General features: G+C 34.5%; 1 protein-coding gene across 2 annotated transcripts; it reads right to left on the reverse strand.

Annotated features, from left to right (window-relative positions):
- Positions 1–5,078: 5,078 nt before the first annotated feature.
- On the reverse strand, positions 5,079–13,852 carry LOC137657801 (uncharacterized). 2 transcript variants are annotated; one of them, XM_068392324.1, is made up of 3 exons: positions 13,720–13,852; positions 11,096–11,194; positions 5,080–7,468 (listed from the first exon to the last, which is right to left on the reverse strand). In XM_068392324.1, exon 3 carries the CDS (start codon positions 7,336–7,338, stop codon positions 5,920–5,922), a length of 1,419 nt encoding a protein of 472 aa, XP_068248425.1. In that variant the 5' UTR covers positions 7,339–7,468; positions 11,096–11,194; positions 13,720–13,852; the 3' UTR covers positions 5,080–5,919. The 2 variants fall into 2 exon arrangements, with proteins under 2 accessions (XP_068248426.1, XP_068248425.1); XM_068392325.1 differs by lacking the exon at positions 11,096–11,194 and having other exon boundaries at positions 5,079–7,468; positions 13,720–13,840.
- Positions 13,853–14,157: the final 305 nt, after the last annotated feature.

Here is a 14,157-nt window from a genome sequence, read left to right on the forward strand (position 1 = left end):
TCTTTGAGTTGTAACTAACTCATGTCCTGAAGCTCTCGTAAGACTCCTTGTAATAAATGTTCAAGTAGGACTATCTGATTAAATGCTTTTCTTTTTAGAGAATGGGGCATTTTACTTTTCTTAATTTTATTTTGTTAACCAAAGGCTCTCCACCCCTTGCTTATCCTTCGTTTAATTCCAGGCTCACGTCTGGGGAAACACTGTCTGTCTTATTTACATATATTCATTAACTATCTCTAGAAGCTGTTCCATTACTCTTATTTGTTGTCTGCATTTTCATTGAACATTATCTTAGTTTCACTCGTATTCATTTTCAGTCCTACATTTTTGCTTTTTTCTAATAAAATTTTCTTTTCATCTTTTGCAATTCCTTTTATCATTCACTAAACAGAACTATGTTATCTGCAAATCTTAAGTTGTCAAGGTATTATGCATTGATATATTACATACAATATATATATGTGTATATATATATATATATATATATATATATATATATATATATATATATATATATATATATATATATATATATATATATATATATATATATATATATATATATATATATATATATATATATATATATATGCACTGAACGATGTATAAATGAATAGTTGGATAGATATACTACATGCAAAAATGATATAGTAAAAACATTTGAAATGCCATTAATATAAAATTCTAAAATTAAATAATAATAAAAAAATAAATGATGCAGTTTGCTTTTCCATTTTGATAAATCCTCATTTTCTTGCTTTGAACTTTTGTCTGTTAGTAACTGTTATTATTACTTATTACTGTTGTTGTTATTATCTATATTATCGTTATTATTATTGGTAATAAGATTATTTTATGAAATGATATAGATTAAATCTGAGTCGAATTTTGAATAGAGAATAATATAGAGAGATCAAGAAAACCTGTTAAAAATACCAGAAGTTGGAGGCATTTATAGCTGGGTTATGTAAAGGATCATATCGCCATTGCAAAATTGCAACTAACATTTCTCTCGTCTTTCCAACTTTCCGTAAATTACGTGTGTGCTTTTCAATGCCTCTGTTACCTGAATAGGCAGTCATCAGCTTTTATAAAGGTATAAGGAATATTCCAGTGCATTGCTTGTTCTGCTATTTGAAGTTCCAGGTCGTATCAGGGGACAATTTTAGCTGGATGATCGATCTTCTGCAAAATTTGTGCTGATTATTTTGTTTTCAGTAATCCATCGATAAAAGTATTTTAATAATAATTTCGTCATTTTGATATTCCTAGTTCGGATACTCCTGGCAGTGATTTTTTTTTTTTTTTCAACCTGGTTATTTCCAACAACAGGAAATTATACATTACTTTCCCAGCGCTGTTCCGCTTTATTTGGATGGCTGTTATTTACAAACACTTCTGTTGTTCATACAATTTCAATATTTAAGTAATTCGTTGCAGATTTCATTCTATTATATAAGGCACAGCATTAGGCGTCTAGGTATTGGAAATTGATATAACATACACTGCATCGACTTGAAATCGAACACATTTCCTGCCAGCAAAGGGTCGTACATTTTCCTTTACAGTATAGGTACGGAACTCTCCCTCTCTAGCTCTCTAACGTCCAATATTTTTCCGGAATGAACACCATCCTTAACTGCTAATTTTACTACTACAACTAATACTACTACTACTACTACTACTACTACTACACTCACTCACTCTTCATCTCTTGTAGATTCAGTTACCTGTTCGTAGTGTCAGTGAGGATGAGGTACCAATTTTGCCTTTTTTAATCTTAAAACTGCAGTGTTGTTATCTCATTTTTATTTATCTAAACCATAGATTCTTTGTGGTTACCAATACATTTATACGCAAATATCATGATATGTGTATAATCTTCATTACTTTTTATCTGTTCACAGTTAATTAATGCAGAGAGAAAAGTTAATGCAGTATGAGTGCATGTAATATGCTGCAATACATTGCTGATAATATTGTGCTCTGGTTAAACAACTTTTGTAAAGTATGGATAGATGAGGAAAAGGTTCCACATGAATGGATGAAAAGTATAATTCTTACGTTGCAAACGTGAATGAGTGTGTGTGTGTAGGGGGGGGGGCGGTGGTAGGGCTCATAACATTGCTTAATAGACCAGGGAACTTTGGTGGTCGGATGTCATTTGAGGATAATGCTCAACCGGCGACAGACAAAATAATGGGAAAAAATGTAGGTTTAGTAAAGGTAGCGTGTTTGTGGGTTAAGTGTTTGGCGTGGAACAGTTATGAGAAAAGTTTGAAAAGCTAAGGGAAACAGTGTGTATGGGACATCTGTGGAATTCAGAAAAGCAAGACGAGCGACTGGTGGAAATTAGGTCTGAGACGAGGATGTATGAGAAAGTTTGAAAAACAAAGGAAAACAATCCTTATGGGATATCTGTGGAATTCGGAAATACAAATGATAGAATAAAATAGGGGGCATTATTGTTAGGGAGCAATTAAAATTCGTGATGATAGAAGTGGTTCGTGCATGGTATTGTGAAGACAAGCTGAGTGACTGGTGGAAATTAGGTCTTAAAACGAGGATATGTTATATCTCTGATGCTTGTCAATGTCTTTATTGATGGAGTTACACTAAGCCAGAAAAAAAGGCAGTGTATTTAAGTGGGAAGTTTTGAGATGGACAAAAAAGTGATGGGAAATGAGGTGCGGAATAGTTGGTGTCGCGAAATATTACTGTTCTGATAGTGAAGGATAGTGAAGAGATTCTACTGAAAGCAGTTCAAGAGTTACAAGGTTTGCAAAGAGGAGAAAGTGGAAAGTAAATATTAGTGTATTAATTTAGCGGGGGTAATAGAGAACTAAGAGGACAGAGCAACAAACATATATATATATATATATATATATATATATATATATATATATATATATGTGTGTGTGTGTGTGTGTGTGTGTGTGTGTGTGTGCGTGTGTGTACTTACAGAGGCACGACCACTAAAAAGAAATTCCTGATTTATGATTAAAAAAAACTCTATACATAAGTTTTTTATTAATTAAAACTTTCATGTAGGTTTATCTCTTATGATCGTTTACAGAGAGCTTGTTATTCATTTATTACAATCTTTAATTTCTTCGTTATTTTTCAATCACCACTTTCAAGCAAACAGGGGTCATGGAAGGACTCTCATCTCAAAAATAATAATGCTCATCATATTAAAGAACATTTACGTAAGATGAGTGATGTAAAACACTAGTAATTAACTGAGGGTAATTAATCAATTACTTTTTACTTAGAATTTCCTCCTTTTTTTCTTTCACATAATTACAATTTTTAATCTTAAGAAAGATGACTGGATCAAGTAATGGCTTTCGTCCTCATCGTGGAGGAGTAATTTTGGAACTCAAATATCCTATTTTTAGCAGTAGCGTTATTCTAAATAACACGACTTTAAAGGTTTAAAGGCCGCTCATGAATGGCAGAGCCAGGGGACAGTGACAATGCCCTATTAAGCAGGACAATGTCCTAGAGACTGACCATATATACATATGATCAGCGCCCAAGCCCCCTCTCCACCCAAGCTAAGACCAAGGGGGAGCCAAGCAATGGCTGCTGATGACTCAGCAAATAGACCTATAGGTTCCCCCAAACCCACATCTTTTAGAATAACGCTAGTGTGACGTTACCACATCGGATCCTACAACTGATATAGATATTTATACTGAGTGGGGATACCTTAACTCTGTGAAAAGGTTTGTCTATCACCATGATCAGCAAAGCTGTACTAGTCAGGGCCACTCTTGTTAAGTTGGTTTGCTGAGAGCAATTAGACAAAAGTGTTCCATCATCAACCAATCCGCACTGGCCATTATAATGAAGAAAACTGGCCAGACTCCAGACATGAATAAGGACATGTCTAAGGCCTTTGTCGTTCAGTGGAATAGAAAGGGCTGTTTTGTTGTATTATGTACATACATACATAACTCCACATACTGTATACTACCTATCTATCTACCAGGCCACTTCCCAAATTTTGAGTGGTATCCGACATGAAAAAAATCAAAGGCAATTTTTCTTCTCTTCGTTCCTCCCGACCTGATGGGATTTGACAAAGTTTGGTTGGTACTTCTAGGTTGCCACAGCCCACCCTCCCCCATTATCCACGGCAACGAAGCTTCTTATGCTGAATTTCCTTTAGGCGCTACCTCAGTGATCACCAAAGCAACTGGAGGAAGCAGGAGGGCCTATCGGAATTGTGTCAAAATCGCTGGCCTTATTTCAGGTTTGCTTTTACCTCCCTTATATCTATCCTCCTATCACACAAAGCTTTCTTCACTCCATCCATCCTCCCAAACCTTGGCCTTCCTCTTGTACTTCTCCTATCAATTCTTGCCGCCATCACCCTTTTCAGCTGACCGCCATTTTTCAATCTCTCTACATGGCCAAACCACCTTAACCCATTTATATCTCTCATTCTCATCTCCCATCACTGGCACCTCAATACCTGCAACAGTAATTATATCTGCCTCCCTATTATCTTTAATATTAAGCAACCTTTCAAAATATTCAGAGCATATATATATATATTCATATATATATATATATATATATATATATATATATAAATTTGTATGTATATATATGTGTATGTATATATATATATATATATATATATATATATATATATATATATATATATATACACACACATACACATACACATACATACATATTTATATATATATACTGTATATATATATATATATATATATATATATATATATATATATATATATATATATATATATATATATATTATGTGTCCGATGTTGAAGACTCGCTTCTAATAGATTTCAACCAATTTAGCTCCAGTTGGAGTCCTTCAGAACTGACAAACAAATGAAATTATATGGGAAACGCCCAGAATAGAATTAAAGTATAGATTGTTAGAAAAAAAGTAAAATCATTGACTCCACAGATGCATTAATATAATTTATTTAGGCCATTAAATATGAGATAAATAATATCTTGACATTTTCTAACTGTTCTTAACTAAATCAGAGTTTAGTATATTATAAGAAATTAGCATTATATAAATTAAGGGATTGTGACATTTCACCTTTGGCATTCAAACATTGTAATATAGCATATAATGAAATACTGAGGAAAGTTTGAATAGTTTTATTGATAAGAATGAGTACACTAGGGAACATAACATAAAACTTAAATGCATAAACTAAGGATTTTCTTATATTCCCCTTCAAACATTAGTAGACTAAGTATTTTATTGTATTTTATTTAAATATGCATACAAACTGTATATTCATGCCTATATACCATATGCGATATTACCAGGCTTTTCATAAAATACTTTTGAAATATATCCTTTGGAAAACTGAATGAAAAAGGAACACAACGCGTTATACATTTGTGAAACATATTCACTTATATCTTTACATACTGTACTTATTCGCTCATTGAGTCTTTATATTATTAAAGCACAATAAGTTCTTTTACAAATATTTATGATCAAGTCAAGATAAGTTTACAATTTTTATCATACAAATGACTGACAGGTTAGATTTTGCTTCTTGTAAATATCTTAGTTTTATTACATAATTCATCAAGTTGATAATAAGTGATTTACATTTCTCTCAAAAATAAGATTAGAAATTCCTTTGTTGGTAAATGTTGGCAATAGATATTTCCATCGTAGAATTAAAAGAATAAATGATAAAAAAGGTTAACAATTTAAACATTTGAAAAGATTACAAGTATTGCAACAGTCAGTGCAAGATTGTATTCCTCTCTGAAACAAACAAATTATGACTTTTAACCTCATCATTTGCACGTATGTTTTTCTTCCTAAGTATTTAAATGTTTATGCAGTATAGTTTAGCCTAACTTTTCATACTCATTTTTTCTTCTTTTTTTTAATCATCAGCTTTTGTCATTACCAAAGTTCTTACTTCCATATTCATCCAGTGCTATAGTCTCAAAATCATTTTCTCCAGACATATCTTCTTTGAGGGATGCAGTTAGGGTATCTAAGCATCTCCAAAGCTCCGAATGATTAATTGGGTCCCTATCCTGAAACTGAGGCGCTTCTGAGTATCCGCATGAAAATGGAGAGCCCCTTATATCTGAGGAAAGGTCTCTAAAGGACGTAGATGGTGCTTGATTCTCTGGTTGTGTAAGATCTATCAAATTACTGCTGGTACCAACGGAAGATGCAAGGGAACCCTGACGTGCCGAATTCAAGTTTACATCTTTGGCAACAGAATGAAAAGAAGTGTGCTGATTTTGTGTTGTGTGAGGGATAAATGAATTCGTGATCATATCTGAAGATGTTGGCTGTTCACTTGATTGCAGGAGGTTAAATAAATCTGGGAAAAATGACGGAGTTATTGGCTGGTCTTTTATTTCTTTGGGAGAGTATAAATTTCTTATGACGTTTGGAGGAGTCACTAGTTCTGTGTTAAGGTTTTCAGCGTTGGTTGTATGTGAGGAGACCTCTGTGTATGTTTTTGATTCCTTCTTGTTTTTGCTGGTGAGCAGTTTACTTATAGAAGATTTTGTTAGGGCCTTGAGCTGTCCCTTTGATGCTTGGGTGGCTTTGAAAGTTATTGCAGAAGTTGATTGTAATTTCTGTATTTTCTTAGTTGCAGAAATATTTCTGGAAACATCAAGAGAAGGCTTGGAATACTTGAAAGTCACAGCACTGGACTCTCCTTTCTCAGTAAATGGTTTATTTCTTTTATAACTTTTCTCTGTACCAACAAATCCGGATTCATGAAATCTTTGCACTTTTGCAGAGGACATCAGAGTTTGAGAAGGCGCTGATTTTGCGGGGATACAAGGCTGCTTTTTTTCGTTTCGGGTGGCGTCTAAAGTTATTGCAGATGTCGATGGCCTTTGCTGTAAATCCCTTGAGGCATAAACATTTCTTGAAAGGTTCTTAGGGAACTTCATACAGTTGTCACTCAAAGACTTGAGTGGCTTGCAACTCTGATAACCAGTGTTTCTTTTCTTGGTGTATGGTGTATATCTTTCAGAGCTTGTGAGCTTTCTTTTACCAATTTTACCTACATGAGTTATTTGTATTTCTGGACAAGTCACCATAGCTTGACGAAATCTGGCTGGTATATATGCTTGTCGAGTTAGATCCTCATGTTTAACGTCATACTGTTGCGTAGATAAGGTAATACTAGGGCCAGTGTGTTGGAATTTATCAAGCGGGTCCTCCAAAGGTGCTATGACTATAGGTTGATCTGGGTTTTCCATCAACACCTGATCCACAGTCTTGTCTAAACTAATTGGACCATCCAAAGGAAGCATAATGATATGAGGACTGTCCATTTTCCAGAATAAGAGTGAAATCTGATAACTAGACGTGAAGAAAGTAGCCTGGTACTGTGGAATAGGAGTCCTGAGATCAAACACACTCAAAATCCTGATAACTCAAAATGGTTACCTACTGAGGGTTTATCTGGAAGAAAAATAAGGGATGACTTACGGTAAGTATCTGAAGACAAACATTTACTATTACTACTTACATCTGAGCTGTTGCTACTCATAATGATGATAGTGAGAAAAATCGAAAATAAAATCATAATCTACTGAAAGGCTAGAAAAGAATCAAGTGCCTTAAATAAAAAAAAAAAAAAAAAAAACAATAGCTGCATCTTGAAACATTGCCAAGACAGACAAAAGAAGCTTAATCATTCAGTTATGTAGTTCAAAGTCTTCAATATGGAAATGAATTTTCATAAACATTTCCTTTTCAGTATCATGTAGTTGTTTGTTTTAACCCCATTATAAGTGTCCATTATTGCCACCTCCAATTTAAAACTACAGAATTAATTTTTTTTCATGTAACTGAAAGCATGATCCTAATGAAACCTCTTTTATAACAAAATGTCTTCTTGGAGTTCATCCTTTTTGTTTAGATGATTTTGGACCTCAACATACAGATGTGGTTTATCAGTCAAGCATCATCATTGGACCAATTATCATCTAGTTCTAAATTGGAACAGCGCAAACGCTTTTCAATCTTGAAAAAGGATTCCATACATCCATACATAAGATTGACATCAGAACGTGCAGTGAGTGATTGATGTCAATCCATATTACTTAATGATCATACATGTGTGACGTGGAGACCCTGGATCCCAGCAGCTCCGGAGAGAAGAAGATTCTGCCAGTTCACCCCAACATATCTGTTCTAGTCGAACTGGTCTACTTTGCCTTTCCAGCCACAAGTCAGTGATCCAGGATCGTGCCACGGCCAGAGCACGAGCTACGTTAATGAGTTTCCGAGTATTAAACATATCCGTCGTTTTGTAATGAATGTATTTCCTTGATGTAATGAATAATGAGATATATACTATATTTGATATTTTAATGACTGCAAAAGAATAAGGAGAACTTTGCTTAATGCAGTGATAGAGCAGAGGAATTCGGATTTGGAATATGGTTGGACAAAATTAACTTATATTCTGACCTAGAATGTTTAATTAGTTTCCATGATGCAAAAATTAATATACGTGCAATATTTCGGTTTAACAAGTATACAGTACATACTCATGGGCTTTGCGTTGTAAATGTGTGGTTTTTTTTTTTTTTTTTTTTTTTTTTTTTTTTTTTTTTTTTGCAGACTGAAGCAACGGCATCGTATGAACGAATTATTTCTTACCGTTATGCTTGCAATATACTATACAGAGGGAATTGTTAGGCAAACATAACTTAGTTTCTTTTTGATGAATTAATGTCGTTCCAAAGCGTTTAAACATAGAAACCCCTAAAAGTTATTTTTTTTTTCGAAGTACTTATACTATACCTATCATGATTAGGTAAGGAAGCTTAGAATTATAGTTTTGCGAAATTATGTAAAGTGCATAATCTCTTTTGACAAATGCTTGACTAGCGTTGATATAAAAACATATGCAAGCCGGAGTTAAACAACGCTTTCCATATTTACTCATCTTTTTGTTCTCAGCTTAGTCACGTTTCCATACGGGGTCGTTGTTTTTGATCAGGCGCTTTCATTCTGGGATTTGCTTCCGCTTCATCAAGTCCCTTTCCTCTCAAAGGCCGCAGAGAAGGCCTCTTTTTCGGTCTCCCTCCTTTCCTTCTACCCTATACCCCCAACTCTTTAGCATTATTTATATACCATGTCTTCTACTTTCTTAGGTTAGAGTTCTCCTGCTGGAGGGTACACTATATAGAGCCCACTATTCAATCATTTTTCCTCCTCTTGGTAATTTTTTTTATGAAGTTTTTAGAGTTTATATATAAAAGATTTATGTTGATGTTGTTACTGTTCGTAGAATATTTCATTTTAATTGTTCATAACTTGTCTCGTAGTTTATTTCCTTATCTCCTTTCCTCACTGGGCTATTTTTTTCTGTTGGAACCCTTGGGCTTATAGCATCCTGCTTTTCCAGCTAGGGTGGTAGCTTAGCTAGCAATAATAATAATAATAATAATAATAATAATAATAATAATAATAATAAATAATAATAGAAAACAAAAATAATAATAATAATAACAATAAATAATAAGGATAATAATAATAATAATAAAAATAATAATAATAATAATAATAATAATAATAATAATAATAATATGGCCTTCCTACTTTTTTGTAAGTGTCCGTATCATCACTGTCTCCCCTTTAGTTTTCCGTCTAATCTACTTATGTCTAATTCTGTCCTTTCTCGTTACTATAGACATCCTTCTATTTCAAACCTCTTCACAAATTCAAGGCATTCACATCCTAACTATACTCCCTCTCTTAATGTGGCATCGATTATTCTTTTGAATATATTCAAGGGGCAAGACATGAATGTAATAACTCTATAATTACTGCACTCTCGGACATCACATTTCCCTTTGGAAATTGGTATCAATATCCATCCATTTCCTCCACTTATCTGGTATCATCGTTTGATCAAAGATCTTTTATATTAGGCTATTTATGAGTTTCAATTCTTCCTCTCCTAATATTGTCCCTACTAGGATCAAGTCTCGTCCTGTTGCCTTTATATATATATATATATATATATATATATATATATATATATATATATATATATATATATATATATATATATATGTATATATTTACTTTGAATTATTTAATAATAATAATTTCAGCACCTTCTTGAGGTATTTCTTTCTCCTCAGTTGTGTATAAGCCTCATCATATAACCTTACCTTTGCTTAAGCTCCCACACTCATTACCTACCTTGTTTTCCTCTCAAAGGCTGTCCTTTTATTTACCTAAAAGCATAAATCGCTTATCATATAAATAATTAGGTGTCCCCATGCCATTTTGAAAATGTGTCTTCTGTGCACCCAACCAGCTTGTGGTGCATATGCACTAATAATATAACTGCCTCTTCAGTATCACGGTTTGTTCATTCCTCATATGCAGCTCCGTCACCGTTTTCTTCTATTTCCATGACAGAACTACCCCAACTCCATTTCGTCCATGTGCATTCACTCCACCAAAAACTTGTATCCATCACCAAGTTTCCTTGCTTTATCATCTCTCCATCAATGGTTACCTGAACACCAAAAAAATCCACCTTCATCTTCCTCGGGAGATCAGCCAACTTCCTTTCCCTTCCTTGCCATGGACCCAATACAGAACTGTCACACTCTAATACCCATTTAACCTAACTTATTTGGTTGCACTCGCTCAGGACACTATAGTAACCCTAGTCCAGTCACAGAGTCACGGGCGAAGTATCAGTGTGGCGTTTTGTCCACTGAGTACGATCTAGCACAATATCGTTCCACATTTTGGTTCATTGCTTATTAGGCTTTAACATATTAGTTTTCAGTGGAATATGTTTCTTACACCAAATCTCGCTATTTATGAGGGCTTGGAACCGGCTCCAGTTGGGCTTGGTTGCCAATTCCCCCTCCCTTGTCCCCATGTCTAGGTTTTTGTATACAAGCTTATGATTTTCAGAAGGAAATTACTCAAGATTACTCGGTGGAAGAACCAGCTTCCCTTTAAGCTTGAGCACGAAATATCAGCAATTAAGTAGTCGTAGTTAATTGCCTAATAGAGTAACTCGTTTAAGATTACAAATCAAGAACATACCTTTCGATTTGAAGAAAACCCTTCTTGAATGGGAAATTCACTGGAGTGGTTTTTTCGCTCTTTTTTATACAACTTAGCCCCGTTGATAATTTGATTCACCTGTGAATGGATAGGATAATTTATTAGTTAAAAAATTCAAGTAAATCATTTCCAATTTTCATTCGGTTAGAACTGCCAAGATAGGTGTTAGATTTAGTATTCCCTATATAAATGCAATGTCCATTTCAAATATATGCCTACTTATTTGCAATATATATATATATATATATATATATATATATATATATATATATATATATATATATATATATATATATATATATATATATACACAGTATATATCACCACAAAATATTTCATGCACAAGTTGCCACGACTTTCATGCAAGTCAAATAGAAATTGACCATGATTTAGTAAGAATACTTTTTTTTTTCCTTCTCGTTACCTTGACTTTTGACCAATCACTCCCAAATCTAATCAATTTGTCCTTGGATCATGACCAATCATCACACCATAATTCAAGAAATTCGACCACGATATCGAAAAAAACGGTTTTTACTTTTTTGTGACCTTGACCTTGATCATGTTGCATATCACAAATTAAGCAATTGAATTATGCACATTTATGGTACTATTTTTATGCAAATCGGATAATAATTGACCACGATATGGTTAACAGACTTTTCACATTGACCAGCTTGTGGTGGCAGATGTAGTAACGTCCCTGACTGGTGAACGCCAGATTGAGGTTCGAGTCCCGCTCAAACTTGTTAGTTTTTTGGTCGCTGCAACCTCACCATCCTTGTGAGCTAAGGATGGGGGTTTTGGAGGAGGCTACAGGTCTATCTGCTGAATCATCAGTAGCCATTGCCTGGCCCTCCTTGGCCCTTGCTTGGGTGAAGAGCGGGTCTTGGGCGTTGATCATATGTGTATATGGTCAGTCTCTTGGGCATTATCCTGCTTGATAGGGCAATGTCACTGTCCCTTGACCCTGTCATTCATGAGTGATCTTTAAACCTATAGCAAGAATCCTTTTTTGACCTTTTAAAAAACAACATACAAACCTAAGTAGCTAAATAAGTACACGCCTATCAAAATATAATCTTCTTGCGAAGGTGATAATGTGATTTTGTTTAGGTTACTGACAAACCGACACCAGCGAGTGTCAGTCAGACCAACGAAATTACAAAAGGTTTCACGGAATCTAACGTTTTCGTTTCAGCCAGTTTAAAGGTTTAAATGTCGCTTATGAATGGTAGAGGCAAAGGGCAGTGACAATGCCTTAGAGACTGACCATATACTGTATACATATGATCTGCGCCCAACCCCCTCTCCACCCAAGCTAGGACCAGGGAGAGCAAGGCAGTGGCTGCTGATGACTCAGCAGGTAGACCTTTAGGCTCCCCTAGACAACTATCCTTAGCTGACAGAGATGGTGAGGTTGAAGACAATACATGAAAATCGAGCTTGAGCGGGACTCGAACCCCAGTCTTGGAGATCGGCAGGCAGGGACGTTTCCAATAGGCTTCCACAACCCTGAAAACAAAATTCATGTTGCAGAATTCGGCTCCCACGAAAGTAATGTTAGCTTAGTAATGGGAAAAAAGTAACATTAGGTCTTGTAAGAGGAGAGTTGAATGGCAGGTAGACAACAAGAGTCTAGAAGTGCTAGACCTTTCATGCAAAGTTATGAACATAACTTTAGTAGACTTTTCGTGACTTGATCTAAGCTTAGTCTAAACTCATTTTCTACTCGAGGTAAGAGGACTAGGCCTAACGTATTTGATTTTCAAATTATCAATAAGTATTTGAACATAAATCCTGTTTATCCGTATGCCTTTAAGTCTGAAACCTTGATACTTTTAAATTACTCTAATTGTATGTATCATCAACCTACGCTGCTCATAAAAGGTTTGGAAGTTCTTGTACAACAGCGCTTCATGATCTGAATTCTCTTTGGAACCTTATTTATTTCCCTTTCCACGGGCAGTGTTAAAGCATTGTTCCACTTTTATATTAAAGGTTATCGTTTGAGTCACAACAGAAACTACTAAAATGTGATAAGAAACATTTTTAAAAGGCTTCGAATAAGAGTGATAATTCGATTCATTACATGATCATACTGTTAGCTTAAACAGATGTTGGTTTGAGACATTCAACTTCATTCTCTGCTTTTTTATTATTCATGAGCTAGAACGATTTCACTTCGACTAACATTCAATTTAATCATAGATTTATCCTTCATATTCTTATAATAACATTAAGAAATGGAACACATGATGTGGCAGAGCAAAACTTTCGGAACTAGGCTTATACATTATCCACAATCATGATATAAAACCGATGTTTCGTAATAAGACTAATAGCGGAATGAATGCCATACACTTTCATTACACGTCTGATTATAGCAATTCATAAAAAACACTTTATTTGTAGTAGTAAGAGAGAGAGAGAGAGAGAGAGAGAGAGAGAGAGAGAGAGAGAGAGAGAGAGATGCTGGTCGAACTGATCGCGAGGATACTTGAGAAAATCAATACTTTTTCGTCAACCTGACAAATTTGTCGTTAGCACTTTTCGAGGAAATGGTTATTTGAAACTAAATCTTAAAACCTATCTATACAGACCTTTAACTTCTGTCTACGCAGAAAGGAAGCTGGAAAACAGTCAGAGCTTGAAGTATTCCATCCGACCTCATCTGCTTACGTCTCTGGATTGAAGGCGTTCGACTTCTTCAAGGCATTACTGTATCTAGACCAAGAGTCAAGCGAGTATCTCTAAGTGAGAAAGTTAGGTTATGTTTCGTAGAATTACATTTATATCCAAAAACTGTAGAAAAACGGTTTTGAGAAGTCACTTATTATTAAACCTGCTTCTTGCCTAAAGTAAAAAATTTAATTAGTTAAGAACAGGAATGATTTTAGTGCAGCAGCGAATCTTGTAAAACAACCAAAAGATAAACCGTAGGCCTAATTGTATTTTCTTGTATTTTTGTCGAGTAAAAAGTATTTTACACAGGTTTGTTCAATTAGATAATTTACACTTATATATAAAAGAATAAAACA

This window comes from Palaemon carinicauda, chromosome 18 (assembly GCF_036898095.1).
Source record: "Palaemon carinicauda isolate YSFRI2023 chromosome 18, ASM3689809v2, whole genome shotgun sequence".
Lineage (NCBI taxonomy): Eukaryota > Metazoa > Arthropoda > Malacostraca > Decapoda > Palaemonidae > Palaemon > Palaemon carinicauda.

What these genes read in the sequence shown, in the direction of transcription:
- LOC137657801 (XM_068392325.1), bottom strand. Translation starts at nt 7,338, where the DNA reads ATGGACAGTCCTCATATCATTATGCTTCCTTTGGATGGTCCAATTAGT.